This window comes from Periplaneta americana, chromosome 7, assembly GCF_040183065.1.
Source record: "Periplaneta americana isolate PAMFEO1 chromosome 7, P.americana_PAMFEO1_priV1, whole genome shotgun sequence".
In the NCBI taxonomy this organism is placed as follows: Eukaryota; Metazoa; Arthropoda; class Insecta; order Blattodea; family Blattidae; genus Periplaneta; species Periplaneta americana.
The window spans coordinates 67,128,059-67,147,977 of record NC_091123.1 but is presented as its reverse complement, the minus strand read 5'-3'; the positions used below and the strand labels follow the sequence as shown (position 1 = coordinate 67,147,977).

General features: G+C 35.8%; 1 protein-coding gene across 1 annotated transcript in view; it reads right to left on the bottom strand.

Moving 5' to 3' along the window:
* Positions 1-19,919, bottom strand: part of LOC138703178 (kinesin-like protein KIF23) — a 68,939-nt gene that overhangs the window by 5,636 nt on the left and 43,384 nt on the right. The window contains exons 8-11 of the mRNA XM_069830851.1: positions 19,291-19,394; positions 16,620-16,724; positions 14,758-14,904; positions 10,447-10,659 (exon numbers count right to left, since the gene is read on the bottom strand). Coding sequence (XP_069686952.1) covers positions 10,447-10,659; positions 14,758-14,904; positions 16,620-16,724; positions 19,291-19,394 — 569 coding nt within the window. The remainder of the gene's footprint in view (positions 1-10,446; positions 10,660-14,757; positions 14,905-16,619; positions 16,725-19,290; positions 19,395-19,919) is intronic.

The following is a 19,919-nucleotide window of genomic DNA, read 5'->3' as shown; positions in this document are numbered from 1 at the left end:
TAATGAAGTGGAAAGTAAATTAATTGTGGATACTAGTGAATTGGATAATAAGATAGCCGAGAATAGTAATGGAGTGGAACGTAAATTAATTGTGGATATTAGTGAATTGAATAATAAGATAGCTGAGAATAGTAATGAAGTGGAAAGTAAATTGATTGAGGATATTAGTGAATTGAATAATGAGGTAGCCGAGAATAGTAATGAAGTGGAAAGTAAATTGATTGAGGATATTAGTGAATTGAATAATAAGGTAGCCGAGAATAGTAATGAAGTGGAAAGTAAATTGATTGAGGATATTAGTGAATTGAATAATAAGGTAGCCGAGAATAGTAATGAGGTGGAAAGTAAATTAATTGAGGATATTAGTGAATTGAATAATAAGATAGCCCAGAATAATAAAGAAGTGGAAAGTAAATTGATTGAGGATATTGGTGAATTGAATAATAAGAGAGCCGAGAATAGTAATGAAGTGGAAAGTAAATTAATTGTGGATACTAGTGAATTGGATAGTAAGATAACTGAGAATAGTAATGATGTGGGCAGTAAATTAGCTGTGGATATTGATGAATTGGGAGATAATCTAGATGAAAATTGTAATGTATTGGATAATAAATTAGAAGAGAATATTGATGAATTGAATAATATGGTAGCCGAGAATAGTAATGAAGTGGAAATTAAATTAGCTGTGAATATTAATGAATTGAAAGAGAAACTGGATGAAAATAGTACTGAACTGAAAGATAAGTTAGCTGAGAATATTAGTGAATTGAGTAATGAACTAGCTGAGAATAGTAACGAAGTGGAATTTGAATTAGCTGTGAATATCAATGAGTTGAAAGAGAAACAAGATGAAAATAGTACTGAACTGAAAGATAAGTTAGCCGAGAATATTAATGGATTGAATAATAAGATAGCAGGGAATAGTAATGAAGTGGAGAGTAAATTAGCTGAGGGTATTAATGAGAATATTGAGGAATTGAATATTAAGGTAGCCGAAAATAATAATGAGGTGGAAAGTAAAATAAATATGGATATTAATGGATTGGACGATAATATCGATGAGAATAATAATGAATTGGAGTATAGGTTAACCGAGAATAGTATCAGTCTAGAGAGCCAGGTGTTAGAAAGTTATGGAGCATTCAAGGAGCAAGTAAATAGAGTAATCGAAAAGTTTGATGAGTTTGGGAGCTATAGTGGACTTGAGAAAGAGAATGCGGAAACCATCACAAACATGGGGCGGAGGGCAGAAGAAGCCTTCCCACCCCACAGAGGGTACAAAAGCAATGACCATAATGACGGTTGGAGCAGGGATCGGCCACACAGTGCTGGCGGTCATGGTTTACAACCCTACAATAATGACACGCGGTATTTTGTGAACCGATTTTCTAACAATAGGAAGCGGTACTGCAACGATCAAAGAAGTGAATATAGGAAGGGCTATTGGAGGCCTCATTTTTCTGCAGGAGGAGAAAAAGTTAAGTGGAAGCATGCTGGTAGATTTAATGTGAGGAGAAGTGTGTCTCCACGTGTAAACTGTCAATTTAAGAATGGCACAATGACATACTATGAGGAAGGCCGCAGACGATCCCATTCGGAGAATGACGATCCGATTCATGATAGACATCCAGGCGACGTACCAGGTTAATAAACGAGAATTTGTGTAAAGTTGAAAATAATATGATTTTAATTATAAAAAAAAAAATAATAATAAGAATGTGTTTGCTTTGTGCATGTAGTATTTGAGCGGTATAAGCAACTAGAACCAAGAACTGATTTCAGTACTGAAAATGTTTCCTTGGGAAAAATTTTTGTTACTTTTGTTTTCTTTTTGCCACCTTCAGAATTAGTTGTTTTTGTGTGTTTTCTTATAAGATCACGCGATAAGTAGTATTCCCTGTGGCCATAATTTAAAGATGATATTAATAAGAATTAATAATGATTAATGATAATGATAGAATATTTTTTTTTAATTAACTTAATTTATGTTCATTCATCTGCAGAGGTTGAATGATTCGATTTGAATATGTATCCATTTTTTAGAATCAATATTAAGTGCCAAACCCTCATTTTTAGTTCGAGACATAAAGTTGTCCTCTATATTGAGGGGACGTTATTCGAGATGTGTATTCAAGGTTGCAGCTAGTGTATGAGATATGATAAATAGAGGCAGTTAGTATTTCAGAAGTATTATGTATCGTTTGGTATAATTTTGATTCTGGGTAATAATTATTTCGGTTTTATGAATGTAAATGTGTTTTCAAGGCTGAAGCTAATGTATGAAGTATGATATAAAGGGTTAATTGGTATTTTAAAATGTATTGTGTATTATTTAGCGTATTTTTTTATTGTGGTTCATAATTCTTATTTCTATGTTATAAGTATAAGTATGTATCAAGGAACCGATCATGAATGTGAGTGAGAGAGCGCCATTGTATTCGGATGTGTCCTGAATGTTACGATTGGATGCTGTATATATGTCAGGTAGAGGTCAGTTAAACTGACGTGTGAGATGTAAGCAGGCGTGAGGTGTGTATATAGATTAATACATGTGAATAGTTGTAAATATGTAATAATTGTAAGTGTAAATTTGTACATTGTTTACAAGCTTAGCAAAAGGTGTATCCAAGTGTGACTAATTAGGGGACACCGGAGACTAGTAGCGAAGGTATTTTTTTGGGGCGTCTCATAACAACAAATATTCCCTTGGGAATATTCTTTGTTATGAGAGGGCATTTGAGACGGTTCCTCGTATAGGATGAGATTTTCATTAGATTAGTATTTCGTGTTAATATTCTTATATGGATAGTAAGAAGCATGGACGTGTAAGTTAGTTTCAAAATCTGAGACGGAAGTAACAGGTGGACAGGAAGGCCGAAAGGAAGCCAGGCTGACAGGAAACATGTGTCCAGGCGTGGAGTTGACTGATGAGGGAATGTATGGACTTTGCCTGCGGGTGGTCAGTAAGATGACGCCAAGCCAGGTTCCACAAGAGATGATCTGGTATATGTCAGAGAATTGGCAGGACGCCGGAAGTAGGGGGATGTTCTAGTTAACGAACAATTTTTGAAGAACGCGTCTTAAGTGACGTAAGTGTAATCATGGCCAATCAGGATTCTTAATAGAGACACGTGATATATAGATAGGAGGGCAAAATTCTATGTTTGGTGGTTGAAAGTAGGGGATAGATTTGGCAGATAGACAGAAGGCAGAGAGAAGGCAGATAGACAGTGTTCGGAGAGGTCGAACTCCACATATTCTCGGCAAACCTAACTCGGAAGTATAACAATTTACGGACTTAGAATTTTTTTAGTGGGTGTAGTAAGAAGTCGTGTGTTGCATTATTATTATAAGTCTGAATTCTTTCCTCTCATCACGTTATCAACTGTCCGTTATATTACTGGTGTTTTATAGTACAAAATATATAATTACGTGAACTCAGAAATTAGTATACCAACTTGCGGGAAGTGAGAGCGAGATATTATACACTTGGACGCGCATTTCTGCTAATCTGAAACGAACACATAGTAATAATAAACGCTTTCATAGTTCTTACCAACAACTTCTGGTGTGCGCCTACATCATTTCAACCTACGAGCACGTCTCCCAAACCCCATGTCCCGACCGTTTTGCAGCTGACCTGGGAACCTCATCCTCTACCGGAGTAATCTCGAGGAGGCTGGCGCCCAAATTAATCAGTGTACGTAGTTAATTATTGACATCGACGTGTCATCCTCGAGATATTTTCCATATTTCGGAGCTGGCAGCCGAGGGCGACGACGACCAACAACAACGACGTCGACCCGCATCAAACTGCTGTCAAACTTACCGAGGTTTAAACAGCAGCTTGTCTTCCTGCCATCAGCAAGCGTAGAGTAGTGCAAATGATAAAATTATCCAACCAAAAAGGCAGAAACTCAACACACTAGAACAATATGAAATATACAGACACACAAAAACACATCCCAACGAAATTCTCAGCACACAACTCAACTTCAAAACACACACACTCTTTGACTCTACACTATACCACAGGAACACACCCTCACAGGAAACAGAACAAGTGGTGCCAAGGCCAACAACGACCAGTTCTGAAGATGGCCCATAAATAGGTCGAAACATGTAAACGAGGTACGTTGAAATTTAACACAGGAAAGTCCTACCATACATATTCCGAAGTGATACAGTGTTAAAAGTTGTGTAATCAAGATGTATGGATAAAATTATACCATAGTAAATATCAGAATATTCTCAAATCATACAAACGAAGTGGGTCAACCCCAAGGGCGCATGAGCAGGATTTTATTAATAAAACTCGAAATCTGTTTGATTTATGCACTTGTAAATATTCGGACTCGGGAAGCCTCTGTGAATGTGGGTGAAGTAGGAAAGTTCCATCGATAGAACTATCCTTTTTAATAGAAATGAACAAAATATGATAATTGACAATATCAGCATTATGACGACCAAGACACTACTTCAGAGGAAAGAAAGAAAAGGGAAGAGGCTCATTCGCCAACGATCTGAAGAAATGAGACTTCGATTCCGAGGAAGAGAAAAACAGATGTCGGTTACAAGCTCTGAGTCTTCACCTTCGGCCACTCGGAACAGCAGTGAAGCAGTGCGGATTCTGACTTCAAATCGAAGACTTCTGCTGCTTAGGCTCGCTTGTCTCTACCAAAATTACCTTCAGGACAGGCGTGTTGAGGAGAAACGTGGCTTTAATTGCGAAAGCCGTAATACCTGGGGCAGAAGTTACAGATCTGTCATGTCACACTCAGGTCGTTGAAAGATGTGTAAAAGTTGTAACTGATGCAAGTAAATCGATGTTTGGACAAGAAGCTACAGATCGATACACTCGAGGAAGACTGCGATCAAGAAAAGAAATTCCATGCTTCGAAACGAAATCTGACTATGCAGTATGAAACTAACATTTTACACCGCAGTAAACTGCTAAGGGTGGGTGGAAGGAATGGAGCTGGAAGTGCAGTCAGTGTTGCCACGACCTACTCACGAAAATCAGGAGAAAATCATCGAAAAAAACAGGAGATTACAGTAGATTAATAAACATGAATTTCCTCTTTGTGTTATATTATTAATTACAAAACCGTGTACTGTAAGAAAGATATGTTATATTACTATATAGCACATCCCTAACCAATGAAATGGAACAATTTTGCTAAATATAGGGCTAATTACTGTCATCTCTACTCAGCGCATGCTATTTTGTTTTTACGTAGCAATGTCTTATTGACAATGTTTCGCATTAAAATGTATGAATCAGGAGTTTTTCGTATATTCACAAACGATTTTCGATAGAACAAGATTTATTTTAAAGGTGATATTAAATACAGTACTGCATTAGCTGCAACTGTAACAGACAAAAAATTATCCCTTTTCTTGCTTTTGCATAACTACCCTTAAACTGTTCATCGTTTTCCCACTCTGATTTATAATATTCTGGGAGTATTTACTTTTCTTTCTTGCTGGGACACTTTCACTCATTTTAAAAGATCACTGTGCAAGATATGTAACACAATTACCTACACTTCACTCTCTCACTATTTCACGTGCATACAATCAGAAACAAATTTCACTACTGAATAAATTTCGGTTTTCTTCTGTTCCCTTGTTCTCCAAAACAATAATGAAATAACTTATATCACATGCTTATGTTACATGAAGATTATATACCTGAGTGTGTGTGTTTGGAGGAGGGTGTGCATCCTTTCGTGGTAAAGCTTCAAACATTCGTTCTCTAATATCATTTTGTAATTATGTTTAAACTATCGAGTGGATTGGAGAGGGACATAACTCTGAGCCAAGTGTATAAAACATGTGCCTTGTGCTGATATAATCTGCCGCTGGACTCCAACCGAGAAGCGACACCTTGCTTCTTGTAAGCATCATTGTGGCGACGCTAACGAGTTAGGAGCAGGGAGACAAATGCAAACATTGTTTGACTTGTGTATAAGATGCAAAAATAAGACATGGTGGCATGGTTTGTGTACTAAACTAATGAATTGAAAATCCGGGTGTAGAACTAGGTGACTGCAACTTGCCAAAAAGACAGGAAAAATTCGGACTTTTGACAAAAAAAATCAGTAGAGCAGTAGATTCAATGGAAAAACAGGAAATCTCCTGCTAAATCAGTAGGTATGGCAACACTGAGTGCAGTCACCTCCTCATGGTGAGCGTTGGGTTATTTCTGAGTGTAAATTTAGAGATAAAAATGAAGAGCTGCAAAAAAAAAAAAAAAAACGAAAACACACAGAGCATTAGGCTCGCGAAACTTTAGAGCTGATGCGGAGACACAGGATATTGTCGAATTACTATTTTCTTTTTTTCTGCTGTCTTTCTGTCACAAGTTACAACTTTTCCGCACTAGCCACTTTCACTTTTCGAAAAAAAGAAAAATTCGATACACCCTATTCTACATCATTCCATCAACATTTCTCCATTCCGTCGTCATTCATAGAATTTCCCGAACGCCAGCTGGCGACGCATGGGGTGGGGGGGCTAGCCTAGGAACGAGTGGGATTGTCTGCTCAGAACCTGGGCACGCAGCGAACCTTATTGTGGTCAACCAGTGTGTGTTTGGGAATGTGTTTAGCTTGAGGATCAGCACAATAGATCTAATAAGGTCGCTGTACTGGATCGTAGTGTCCCTTCCCTCAAATTCAAATTCAATTCAAGGTTGGTACGATATTCTAAGTTTACTGAACTGGAAACCCTGGCAGTGCGTCAGTCATTCTCTTCTCTGCCAATCGCACACCTACACTACGTGTAGTCAATGTTTACTTGTGCCGTGTTCATTGAAAGTTAACTTTGTGTTTTTTTTTTTTTTTTTTTTTTTTTTTTTTTTTTGCTACGACAACCTTTACCATTTTCATTTTCTCGCGGAACACCGGTTGTAAATGGCTGGTAGGCTTATGTAACAGGAAAGTATGTACTTATTAATTCACCATGAGTCTTAAGTGTAAGTGGTGAATTCTTTCAGAAACAAGAGAGTAATAGAGCAGTTAATTTTTACAGTCGTGCCAGTATTTGATATTATAATAAGTAAAATCTAAGCCACTTTTCGATGTGCCACAGATTCTTAAAAAAAAAGCAAAGAGAAAGATGCTAATTGGAATAAAAAAAGATACAAAAAATTCGACAAATTTATACAGCAGTGATTCAGTACAAATACCTGCACTAACACCATGTGACAGTAACAATAACTCATCATGAACGAATGAAATGATAGTTTTAATTGAAGACCTGAGAATGATCAGTGGATAAAGACCAAGACAGTAGTTTTGAAATAATCGAGAAAAACCATTTTCTTCATTTTTTTTCAAAATTCAATAAATTTTTTAATAGTCACTGAACAGTTTCGGACATCTTTTAACATTTTATACCATTAAAGTAAACATTAATTGAATCTCCAATGAACAATTAATAAAAAAAAGGACAATGGAGTTATCCAGTTCTCACTCTCAATGAAAATTCTAATTTCTTTCAATACAAAATGACAAAAATGCGAAATTAAACACTAGCTACATGAATAACTCCACTTAAAATATGTTTTAACATTATAAGAGTAATCATTTTATGCCATTATAGTAAAAATAAAATAATTCCCTTTATATTATTTTCAACAAATATAAGAATAAACGTATCCAGTTCTCATACTCCAAGGAAGAATTCAAATTATTTCAAGACAAAATGTGTATGTAAATGTAAATACTATTTGCCAAAATAATAATGTCTGCAGTTGGTTAAAAGAATAGGAAACATATATTTATATGCTAGTATTTTGACTGTGTCCATATCTATGTCCTTTTTATTAATATAAACACCTACTCACGAATATTATACCATAATTTATACACTGAAGGAATGAACTTCTCAAGCTTCAAAATATCATGCATTTTTTTTCTGATTTCTTGGTAATGACGATTCGTACAGATTTCCAGCTAAATCCAAATTAATTTCAGCCACATGCACTCATTTCTTCATAGCAAAAAAAGTATCGGATACGAGCATGTTGCGTCTCAGACACTGCAATATTTTCACCTGAATATACAAAGATTTTACATATTCTAAACTCTAATAGTAGAAAAAATTATAAATTATATTTTATTTAACGACGTTCGTAACTGCCGTGGTTATATCAGCATAGCCGATGTGTCTGAATTTTGTCCTGCAGGACTTCTTTTACATGCCAGTAAATCTAGTGACAAGAGCCTGTCGCATTTAAGCACACTTAAATGCCATAAACCTGGGCCGGGATCGAACCCGCAACCTCGGGCACAGAAGGCCAGCACTCTACTGACTGCGCCATCCAGGCCGACTCAGATAGTAGAAGTGCATAACATTATATCATACCTTGCCTTAGCATTGAACTCATACCTAACAAGTATGCATCTTGTACATTTAGTCTTTTAAGTCATTAAAACTGTCAAGAATACTCTTCTTTATATCTACAGGAAACTTTTGTGTACATTGCCACTTGCATTTGCAGCAGTCCTCAGAGTTACGTTTTGGAACTAATTTTCCACTGGTGGACATGCATGCTTGTCCACTATTGATGGTAAGTTTTCCTTTAATTTTCCATTTTCCATAGTTTTAGATCGCTTCTTGAACTTTACAAGAGATTCCTGAACAACATTATCATTATCACTTGAGTCTGTCACAACATAACTTGAATCATCAACAAGGTCATCCGAAAAATCACGAAATTTCAGAGAAATTGCCATACATTAGACATGCCTGTTGTAGGTACATATCACGCTACTCTGCTGTCACATTGAGAGTGAGAACAGGATAAGTCTGGTCTTTGTCCACTTCTCCTTCTCAACAAAAGTAGAAATCTAGAAAATGATAACATTCAGAGCCATGTAGTTCTCTTTGTCAAAGTATTTGACAATCATTTCACGCCAGTAGATGGAGTAAGGGCTATACTGGGTGTTCATTTCAAAGTGTGTCATGACGTCACTGTTGAGAGTCAGCGATCTGAAACGAGTTTCAGCTTTTATGTCAGAGAAGTTGCTTATTAATCAAGGCGTTCAATCTGAACTTGAGAACGTGTACGGTATAACTTGAACGTCGTAGCAACAGATGGCGGTCTGTACGGTCTGTGTGCTACCATAATCTCTTTCGAACTGTGTTTTGCGCGGGCAAGTCGTACGCAGGGTATTTGTTATCATCGGTTGCATACGGCAACATTCCACAACACAAATCAAATGCTCAGTGTCCATGTGGTCCGTCGAAGTTAATGTCAACAAATATGTAAGTAAGGGTACGTACATGTTGGAGATAAAAGAAGCAGCGCTGCTATATCAGAGAGAAGTGAAGCATGCATTGTCATTGAGGTGTGCATATTGGAGTAACAATAAAAGCGAAGATACACGATAAAAGCGACGAAAAAGAAAAGTTTAATTTTCTTCGCTCTTGTCGTTCATATGATCTCTGATTAAGATAATATTAATCTGTATAATTACCGGTAGTTATCAATATATCCGAATATTAATCGATGTATTATTATTTCGGCATATTAAATTAATTATTGTAGATATTGGCAAATTGATCAGTTGTGTATTTATTCGTCATATGTTATGTGATCACAAGAACCAATCACAACACAACGAATTTATACTATATTTGAGATGAGAAACGGATTTAATTTTGTACGTATTTAAGTTATATTAACCTTGAACTTAGCAGCTGGTATTTCCTATAATCTTCTTTCATTAAGTGGATGCATAGAATATTTTCTATTGATAAATCAAAATGTTCGCTTCCCGCGTCCTCGTTGCTCCGATATGAACACTTGATTCTTTGATAATACCAAAGAGCCGCTATGTAGTTTCTTTTATCGTTTATCATTGCTCCAACGTGTATGTACCCTAATCGTCTTAACTCTCTCCCTATATCCCGACAGTAAGAAAAAACCCACCTCAGTACATGTTTCCAAACAGTTCACATTCCTGCCACTACCGGCGTTACCGCACATATTCTTCAGAATGAACGCCGTACTTGCTAGGTAACTTCTCTGACACATAGGTTATACACCTCTGCGGAAGTGTAGGAAGATTGAATTCTCTAGGCTCATCGACTAGCCAGATGACGGCATACAGCGAGCCATGACACACTTTGAACTGAACACTCAGTAGTTGCGTTTTGCATTAAAATCTCAATTTCATAAAAAATGGTCTTTATCCACTTTTCATTCTCAGGTCTTCAATTTCAATGTCATTTAGATCAGTTGTCATTTAAAACTTATGAATTAATAAGTTAGTTTGATTTATCAGCAATTTATTTTAAATGTAATTCTGCACAACTTCAATTCTGCACCAACAACTGGAAGTATGCGGAAGACAAACTGATACAGACAATAGCGAGTAATTGGCTTATTCATGCAATATAATGTTCATGCAAAAACTTGTATCACAAATTTACCTTCAGTAATTCTTCTTCTTCTTCTTCAGAAGAAGAAGACTGATCGAATAATGTGGAAAGGGCTCGAGGAGATATGTAAGGTGGCCGAATAACTGATCCTTGACCATGTTGGTACAAGTCACTATCAGATGAGCTTGTAGAAGAGAATGCAGACCCATTATTTAGAACGCATTTCAACTTTGAAAGCGTTTTCGAAGTCTCTTTTGCCGATTCCTGAAAGCAGTTAGTATCAGATGATGTAAACAACAATAATAATAATAATAATAAATAATAATAATAATAAATTATAAGGGTTGTTTCCGATCTCTGATAACGAATTTGAATGACATGTGCGTCAGGAGTCACACGACAGCTGAACTGTGACGCAAGATGACAGACCAGTAGTGAGTTATATCATAGAGTGCACGGCAACTCACAGCAGAAATTTTGGAAGTGGTACATTACGACCCTTTCCAATGCCAAGTACAGTTAAGTGAAAATAAAAGAAGCCTGCAATCAGTGGCGGCTCGTGATAAAATATTATGTGTGTTCACAATTTTGTGTTCCAAAATCGAAGAGAATTTTAAATTGTACGTTTAGCCTAATATAAAATGTCATGATTCCAATGTTTGACTATCGAAAAAACCGTATATAAATTCAAAAGAACATATAATAATAATAATAATAATAATTATAATTATAATTATAATTATAATGATGATGATGATGATGATGATGAAACCCAGTCTTTTTATTTCCAATTTTTTTCTGGTAAGCCAGTTTACCCAGTTCATTACTGCTCCAAATTACTTGAACAGAGTTCATTGTTTACGTTTGTTAAAAATGAATACTGTACATACCACAATGCTGTTATTTACAAAAGCGTGTGTTCAGTAATATATTTTGGTTCACAACACACTGATACACTATAGCCTATACCAGTACTGTAATCCCATTTACATAGATTGATTACTATAAATACATGCCAGTAAATATTATTCGTAAATATTATTCTTAAATATTATACACTACCATACAGGTACTTAAATTCATACCACCAGTACATTCAGTCAACACGTGTTTGAAAGCTAAACTATGCTATTATGCTGACACTGAAGTATAGTAATTCACAAACTACACTCTCGCAGCAGCACTGTACACACATCCACATAAAGTAAACGTTCCGACAGTGACATGCTGACACCAACCGGCTAGAATACATACTATTAAATTTCTTCCTCGAGATATAGCACGTGAACAACAGCATCTATGCACCTAACATCTGTAGGATAGATTCACTGTTCACTTAACAATTTGTGCTCTTGACGAGTCATTAGCGAGCGAAAGACAATTTTCTCCTGCGCATGCGTGAAATTCCTGTAACCTTCTTGGAAAGAGCACGGCTTGTACGTGAACGGATGTTGCCAAGTTTACATAAGAAGTTTATTCAAACTGCAGGAAGTTTAAAATACTCGATTCTGATATTATACATTCCCACTATTTCAATACAGTATTAAGTAATAAAACTAGTCGTGCATTAATGGAAACAAGGTGTTCACGTGCTTTTGTGCTCTTATTGGCGCACCGCCACTGCCTGCAATAAACGAGGTTTCGTTATTTCCAAGAAAGGCATCGTGTCCTTAATAAGATTGGTAAAGCTCGAATGCAATTTTATTAATTTGTATCATCTCTTGGGGTGCGGTGACTTGTGACAGGGGGTGGATTTGCTTGCTTTTTCCACTCTGGAATTAATCCCACCCGAGCTTTGCCAGTCTTATTTGGTACACACAAGATGCCTTTCTTGGAAATAACGGAATCACGTTTTTTATAGGCTCATATGATTTTCACGTAACTGTATGTATCGGAAAGAGTTGTTATGTACCCCTCTCAAAAAAAAACTTGATTTTCTTGGGCATTGCTACTGTGATACACTGTGCACTCTAATTATATTATCAAATCACTCACTACCGGTACTGGTCTGTCATCTCTCGTCACAATTCAGGTGTCAGTGTGATTCCTGATGCACATGTCATTCAAATTCGTTATCAGAGATCGGAAACAACCCTGTATGATCCCAGCTCATGCCACTGTTGGAATCTTTACACAGAACACATGTTTGTGAGGAAAGAACAGAGAGTCAATGAAGATGCTCTGCTAGAAGATCGTAGACTGTTCCTATGCGGAATGCTGCTACAGATTCCTTCCTTGTTTGGTTGGCAATAGTGTCTTTGCTTCGGTTAATAAGATCTTGATGCACCTCTTTAAATTTTCTATTGATAAGCAGCTTCACATTGTGGAATGCTTGGGGCTGCTTAGGTGTAGCTATTATCTGAACACCCTTTTTGCTAGTTGATCAGCTAATTCACTCCCCTCAATTCCACAGTGTGGGGGGATCCCCTGAAGTGTAGGCCTATATTCTTTTTATACTTTGCAACTCTGCTATTAAGGATGATGATGATGATAATGATGATAAAAAATAATGATGACAATAACAATAAAAATGATATTAATGTAACAACATTAACATATTATCAACAATAATAATCTTGATAATCCATGTTGAATCTTTCGTACACTACTATTAACACTTTAATATAAATAATTGATTAAATGGCGATCTTACTCGTTTTAATTATATAAGCATGTGTGGCTTACAGCTGTTTCGGTGCTACTTGACACCATCCTCACAGCCTACTATTATAGATCACTGTGCTATCTCAACTTCGCTGCCTGTTGTGTCAAATAGTGTGTGTGTTCTGAAATTGATCTGTGTGTTAAGAATTTGATTAGGGTGTGTTTTAGTGTGTCTGTATATTTCATATTGCCACACATGCTTACATAATTAACACGAGTAAGATCGCCATTTAATCTATTATTAATAATAATCTTATTTTCGACGTTTCAGAAGATTATATATCAACAATAATAATCTTATTTTCGACGTTTCAGAAGATTATGGCATTTATTCAGACAAAAAAAAACTTTCGTAGCCTATTACATAATCACTCTAGAGTCTAGAGGGAATCTAGAGTCTAGAGGGAACAATGCACAATTATGGATTCAAGGAAAACGAAAAATTGACCCCACCTCATCAAGAACTTTTTTTTAATGCTGTCTTTCGATATAATAATTATATTAAAATGGAATTAAGCGTGCATTTTTCCTGTACAGTTACATAGTAAATGTGTTATTTCTATACGTATATCTATAACCACCATATCGTTCATACAGTAAACGTCAATTCTAATTAAATCCTATGCTCTTTCATCAGTGTAATTTTTTTTGTACCGGTAGTAGGAGTTCTTGCATGATGATTGAGGTGAATGCAGGAAAGGCGTGAGTGAAGCTTACGCCTTTTTTGCCTAAAAGAGGTAAAATTAATCCTTACAACAAGGATTATTTCAAACCAATATCGCGAAAAATGAGTGCAAGATACAGTTGACAACACTACAGACTAAACACTGCATTGACAATAATACACGATTAGCCTATCTCGCCATTGTGACGTTGGTCTTTTTCTTTTTTATATCACTAACTACTATTGCCCAATGCATCTCTTAAGTATTGTTTTCATTGTAAGAAAGTAGATGCTACTCCCATGCTGTTACAACAAAATGGAGATAATGGAGCAATAGTTAAATGAATATATTGTGGGATATCTAAATACGTTCAGATCACCTGTCCAATTTCTTAATCATAATAAATTTTAGCAAGACTAAGCTTCATCTGTTCAGGAATAATTCATTACGATTTTAGAAAATAATCTACGATGACTTGCTTTATTCAGTTTCTTGACTCATTTACAAACATATTCTTAATGATGTTAAATCTAGCATCACCTTGTTGACAAACTAATGAAAGCATAATTAATGAGAATGTTAATTATCTGTCTCGAGTATTATGGAAATAATGCTAAAGAATTATTGAAAGTATTAAAAATGAAGAAATATTTCCAAGTGTTTTACATTCCCTATAATGTTAATTATAAAATAAGTTACTCCTGATTCATTTTTAAGAAATGATTTAATATTACCAACCTAACAAGTAACTGCAATGTTGAAAAAAAAATTCATTTCTGAAGGATTCAAAATCCAGACTTAGGTACGGCACCTAGTGAAAGTTTGAGGTTTCAATGACTCTGAAGCTACAAATTGTTATTAAATTGGATGTTTCCATCGTATATTTCAGACAGCTATCACACAAAAAAGCTGTTTAATCTCTTCTTTGAAAACTATGTTGTTCGTTACAAATAGAAATGTATACATGTATAAGAACTGTCTATCTTTTAAATTCTTTTTGTGATAAGTGGAGATATTACAGGTATGTACTAACCTTCACTTCAGCCTCTTGCTTATGTAACATATATTTCATTTCGCGTTCACCCTTTTCTACCTCCGCTAGAAACTTCTTCTTGTATTTTTGTGTTAATACTTTGGTATCCAACTGCTGCTGATATATTTGCATATTTATTTCTGCAAGCTGAAATAGCAAACAAGGTACAAGTGTAATGTGAAGTTTTTGGAGTTTTACTCTGTATGATACATTATGGAACTCAACGTTTCAGAGCTAGGGTGTATTTCTGGCACAAATTTCAGGGGAAGCAATGAAATTGGGAGCTGTATTACGTATGTTTGGTATCCAGTCCTAGAGACTAGCTCTTGGAATTTGACTAACAGACAGAGTAAAATTGGCAAAATTCATTCATTTTATTATGAGAGTTGTGACAGATTTTAAAATTTGTTTGTCTGCATTTCCGAAGAAATAATCTGTTATTCTTTGTTCGACTTTATCTTTCATCAAAGTCACGAGTTTAAATGTTTTATGAACGGATGTGAAACGAAATAAATTATTTTAGTAAAAATGAAAATATAAGCTGTACGGTAAAATCTGGAGAAAAAACAAAACTTAGGGACCTGACAACTCTGAAGGAAAGTAGTATAAACTTTACCATTTATAGTATCCTGCAGTTAGCGTTTATATCATCAATACGAGTTTGATCTAATGATGTAATTAAAAACAAAGACAACTTAAATAATCTCGAAATTCGTATGAACGAACCAACGATGTCTACCCTTAACAATGGAAATAACAATATAGTTTAGACATGTTTGGACTGTTTCCTACTATGGAATAAAATTAAGAGTGTCTTGTCCCTTTTATAGAACATGCATTAGTGTTCGATCATGTGTGTACAAAAATGTGAAAGTGAATGTGCTGGCATTGAATGAAGAGTATTAGTTTGCTATGAACGACAAATTAATAAGAGCAGTACACTTCCTGCCTGGGATCTGCAAGCACGAGTGACGTCATGCGACGGGTAGAAGCAGTACTATAGGTATATGCTCGAGCATGCGTACTCTCTGTTTTACATACGAAGCTAACAGCCGCAATGCTTTCAGATTCCAGGCGACTAGAGTTGACAGCAATTTGGAAGACGGTCGTCTGCTAGCGTTTGCATTGAGAGAGACAGACAGCGAGAGCAAGGCAGTGTACAACATTGCCACATCGTACTTCACGTGCACGTGCAATAAAATAGTGCAGGAAAGAATTTAAATTATCGAAAGACAATAATGACCTTAGCCATTGATTACTGTAAGCATGACACCAGAAAAATCCTCTTTCACTAACAATATTCTTTGCACAATTCTCAATTCCACACCACACGATTCTGCAGTCGTTTGTTGCACGTTGGCAACATTGCAGCCATCATCATTATGGCAGGCAGTGTTCTGCTCGTCAATGTTTTTAAAATAATTATACACTTTAAACACTATTTCCCGCACCTGTCTTTGCAATACTTGTCTTTTTACAGTTTCTTCATCCATTTTATCTTACACACACTCAGTAAATGTTAGTTTTGTTAGTTTTAATGATTCAATGTACTGAAACACTCACACGTGAACAAACGAACTTGGAAAGTACTTGTTAGATTGATTCCGATAGGTTATACTGTACAAGCTTGTGACGTCACATACCAGAAATACTATGGCTCACATAGCAGCCGACCGCCTTCCAAAATGCCGTCGACTAGTGTACAAATCTTGTAATATGAAGCATTTAGAAGAAGTTATAAATAGCGATATATTACTTATTTGTGCGTGTATCTGTGTTCAAGAAGCCTTACTTGCAGTTTTCAATCCATTCTTTACAAATCATTCCACATTTTTCTTTGTGTACACAGAGAGAAGCCTTACCTTTTGTTCCGTAGCTTTTATATCCTCGTTCTGTTCTTTGATGGTCTGCCGCAGCTCCTGAATGCGTGAATCCATTCTGCTCAGTTTCAATTCCAGATTAATCCTCTAGAAACACATATCTCAATCACCAGCTGCACTTAACGTACCTACAGTCTCGCTATCATAATTTATAAGAATTAAGAATAAAGCGTTGTTTAATGCTATTCCATTTATGTCTACTAAAAACAAGATCTGAACGAATGTCACAATCATTCTATATGCAGGGTTGGGCAAAATACTGACATCCAAGTATTTCAAATACAAATACAAAATACTTCAAAGAATAGCATTTGAATTACAAATACAAAATAACTTATATTATATTAACATTAGAAGTATTTTTATCTCGAAGTTTTATAAACACTGTAACTGAAAATCAAGATTTCAGGTATAACTCCCTGTAAAGTTGATTTGAATAATTTAGAGGGAAAAATTGTTCCGGAGCCGGGTATCGAACCCGGGACCTTTGGTTTAACGTACCAACGCTCTACCACTGAGCTACTCGGGAACTCTAACCGACACCGATCCAATTTTTCCCTCTATATCCACAGACCTCAAAGTGGGCTGACAACCGTCAAGCAACCAACTTCGAGTGCACACTAACTCCGTGTGACTTAAATTGTGGTTTTCTGTTTCTGTTTCTGTGACGTGTATTATGCAAATCAAGATTTCAGGTATAACTCCCTGTAAAGTTGATTTGAATAATTTCGAGGGAAATTAACAGAATTCGTTAACAGAAAACCACAATTTAAGTCACACGGAGTTAGTGTGCACTCGAAGTTGGTTGCTTGACGGTTGTCAGCCCACTTTGAGGTCTGTGGATATAGAGGGAAAAATTGGATCAGTGTTGGTTAGAGTTCCCGGGTAGCTCAGTGGTAGAGCGTTGGTACGTTAAACCAAAGGTCCCGGGTTCGATACCCTGCTCCGGAACAATTTTTCCCTCGAAATTATTCAAATCAACTTTACAGGGAGTTATACCTGAAATCTTGATTTGCATAATACGTCACTGTTCGTTAACAGAAAACCACAATTTAAGTCACACGGAGTTAGTGTGCACTCGAAGTTGGTTGCTTGACGGCTGTCAGCCCACTTTGAGGTCTGTGGATATAGAGGGAAAAATTGGATCGGTGTCGGTTAGAGTTCCCGAGTAGCTCAGTGGTAGAGCGTTGGTACGTTAAACCAAAGGTCCCGGGTTCGATACCCGGCTTCGGAACAATTTTTCCCTCGAAATTATTTACTGTAACTGAACATTCTTCCTTTTCCCAGTCAGCAATCAAATTATGCTACATATGAATAATTACTGCTCCCTTTTTAAAAAAAAAACAGTTTCTCAAAACCTTCATCAGTTAAGGATCCCCTTGCTGGTGAATGAATAAATCCTGCAAAATAGAACAGTCTTTCTACAGAGGAACACAAACTTGTATTATACGGTACTTTATAAAAGCAAGAGTGCACAGAGTTGTCCCTTTGCCATTGAAGAATTGTGTGAGCTCATACTCCGTAGTAGAAAAGTTCTTTTCTTTTTTATTTTCAAAGTCTGTTGTACTTGAGTTGAAAACATAAAAATTGTTTTCATCGTCTTCATCATCTGAACTGACCAAAAGTGTAGCAAAGAACTGCTCAGCTGATTTCACACACATATTCTGTATCCTCTTCTTATCATTTGGTGAGGTAGTGTCAGGTAGCCATTTCATCTTAAATGATGGGTGGAAGCAAGCTGCCAAAATAGCTCAATTTGCTTCTGGGGTCAGATCAAACATCACTTTAAATCTTGATGAAAGCGAACTTTAGGATTGGAGTTACTTTGGATAGAAGAACAGAATATGTAATCTGTTTTTGAGGAAAATTAATGTGGAGGAAAGTTGGCCATAATAGCACGTCTTCTCATTTTGCATTAAATCAAGGGCTATGGCAATGGGTTTCAGAACTGCACAATATCCTTCAAGGTACTGAAACTCAACATCTTTGAAGGTTGGCAATCCCGGTTTTTCACATACCGGTACACTGCTGAATTGCAATATTTGAGAGATTGAGTCAAAGAGAATTCCATCGAGTTGGGCAAGGAAACTTTAATGAATATTTCAAGACAGCTGATATAATTTCTGAGGATTTGGGTATCCTAACGCATTCCATAATGCTGAACATTTAGCAATTGGATGATGGATCCTTGATGCTGTTAGAGATCTCTTTAGGGCATTAAGGAAATCAGTTGTAGCAAGAAAACTAAGTGTATGGGCTAGCACATCTGAAATGGGTAGGCAAATAAGACTAAAGTTCATTCTTAAAATCCAAATCCAAAACTTGAAGGACAAGAAGAAAAAGAAAGTATTTTGAGTATTTTAAATACAAAATACATCAAATTTATGTAGGTATTTAAATACAAAATACTTTCGAAAATCCTTACAAATTACAAAATACAAATGTATTTCAAATATTGCCCAGCCCTGTCTATATGCACTTATTTCTATTTCTTTTTGTGCAACATCCATGTTTCATTCCATTAATTAAACACGAGTTCATTGCTCATATAGGTTAACATTTAGACAACACTTGGTTTCAAGCGCCTTACTTTCATCAACCACCTTCACACACGTAATTAGAGAAAAAAAAGAAAAGTGGAAATAAAAATTACCTTTTTCTTTTCATGGTAATAAGTATCTTTCAAATTGGCACTCTCTTGCAGAATTAAAGTGTTTTCTTCCATTAACAACTTCAACCGATCACTGAATTCTTTCTCTGCAATTAGATTAATGGAAGGACCATAAATATATTATTTACCGATTCATTTAAAATTATTCTACATTTTAAAATACAGCAAATTTGTTAATATAACAGTGCCCAATCCTACCCTCAAAAGGTGCAACAAGCAAAAATTACGGAAATTTGTAAGCTATGAAAGACAATCGTAAAAATTATATTAAACAGTTACTGATGAGGACAGAGTAAAACAACTTTTGAAGAATTAAAAATTTTACCCACGTCTTCTATATACATTATAGAAACAGTGTATTTCACTCAAAAATAAATCAAAATTCAAATTCAATTTAAACTACCAGTACCACACGTATCAAACAAGAACATCACATAATTGCCATTTGTCCACTCACAGAATTACGACAAGTCTTAAAGCATAATAAAATTCCAAGCTCCATTATAAGCAGTAAACTAAAACATTTGAAAAACAGTCATTAAGTTGTTGTTGTTGCATCACATACCAGATTTTGTAGACGAATTCGTTTACTTTTTATTATTGTTATTATT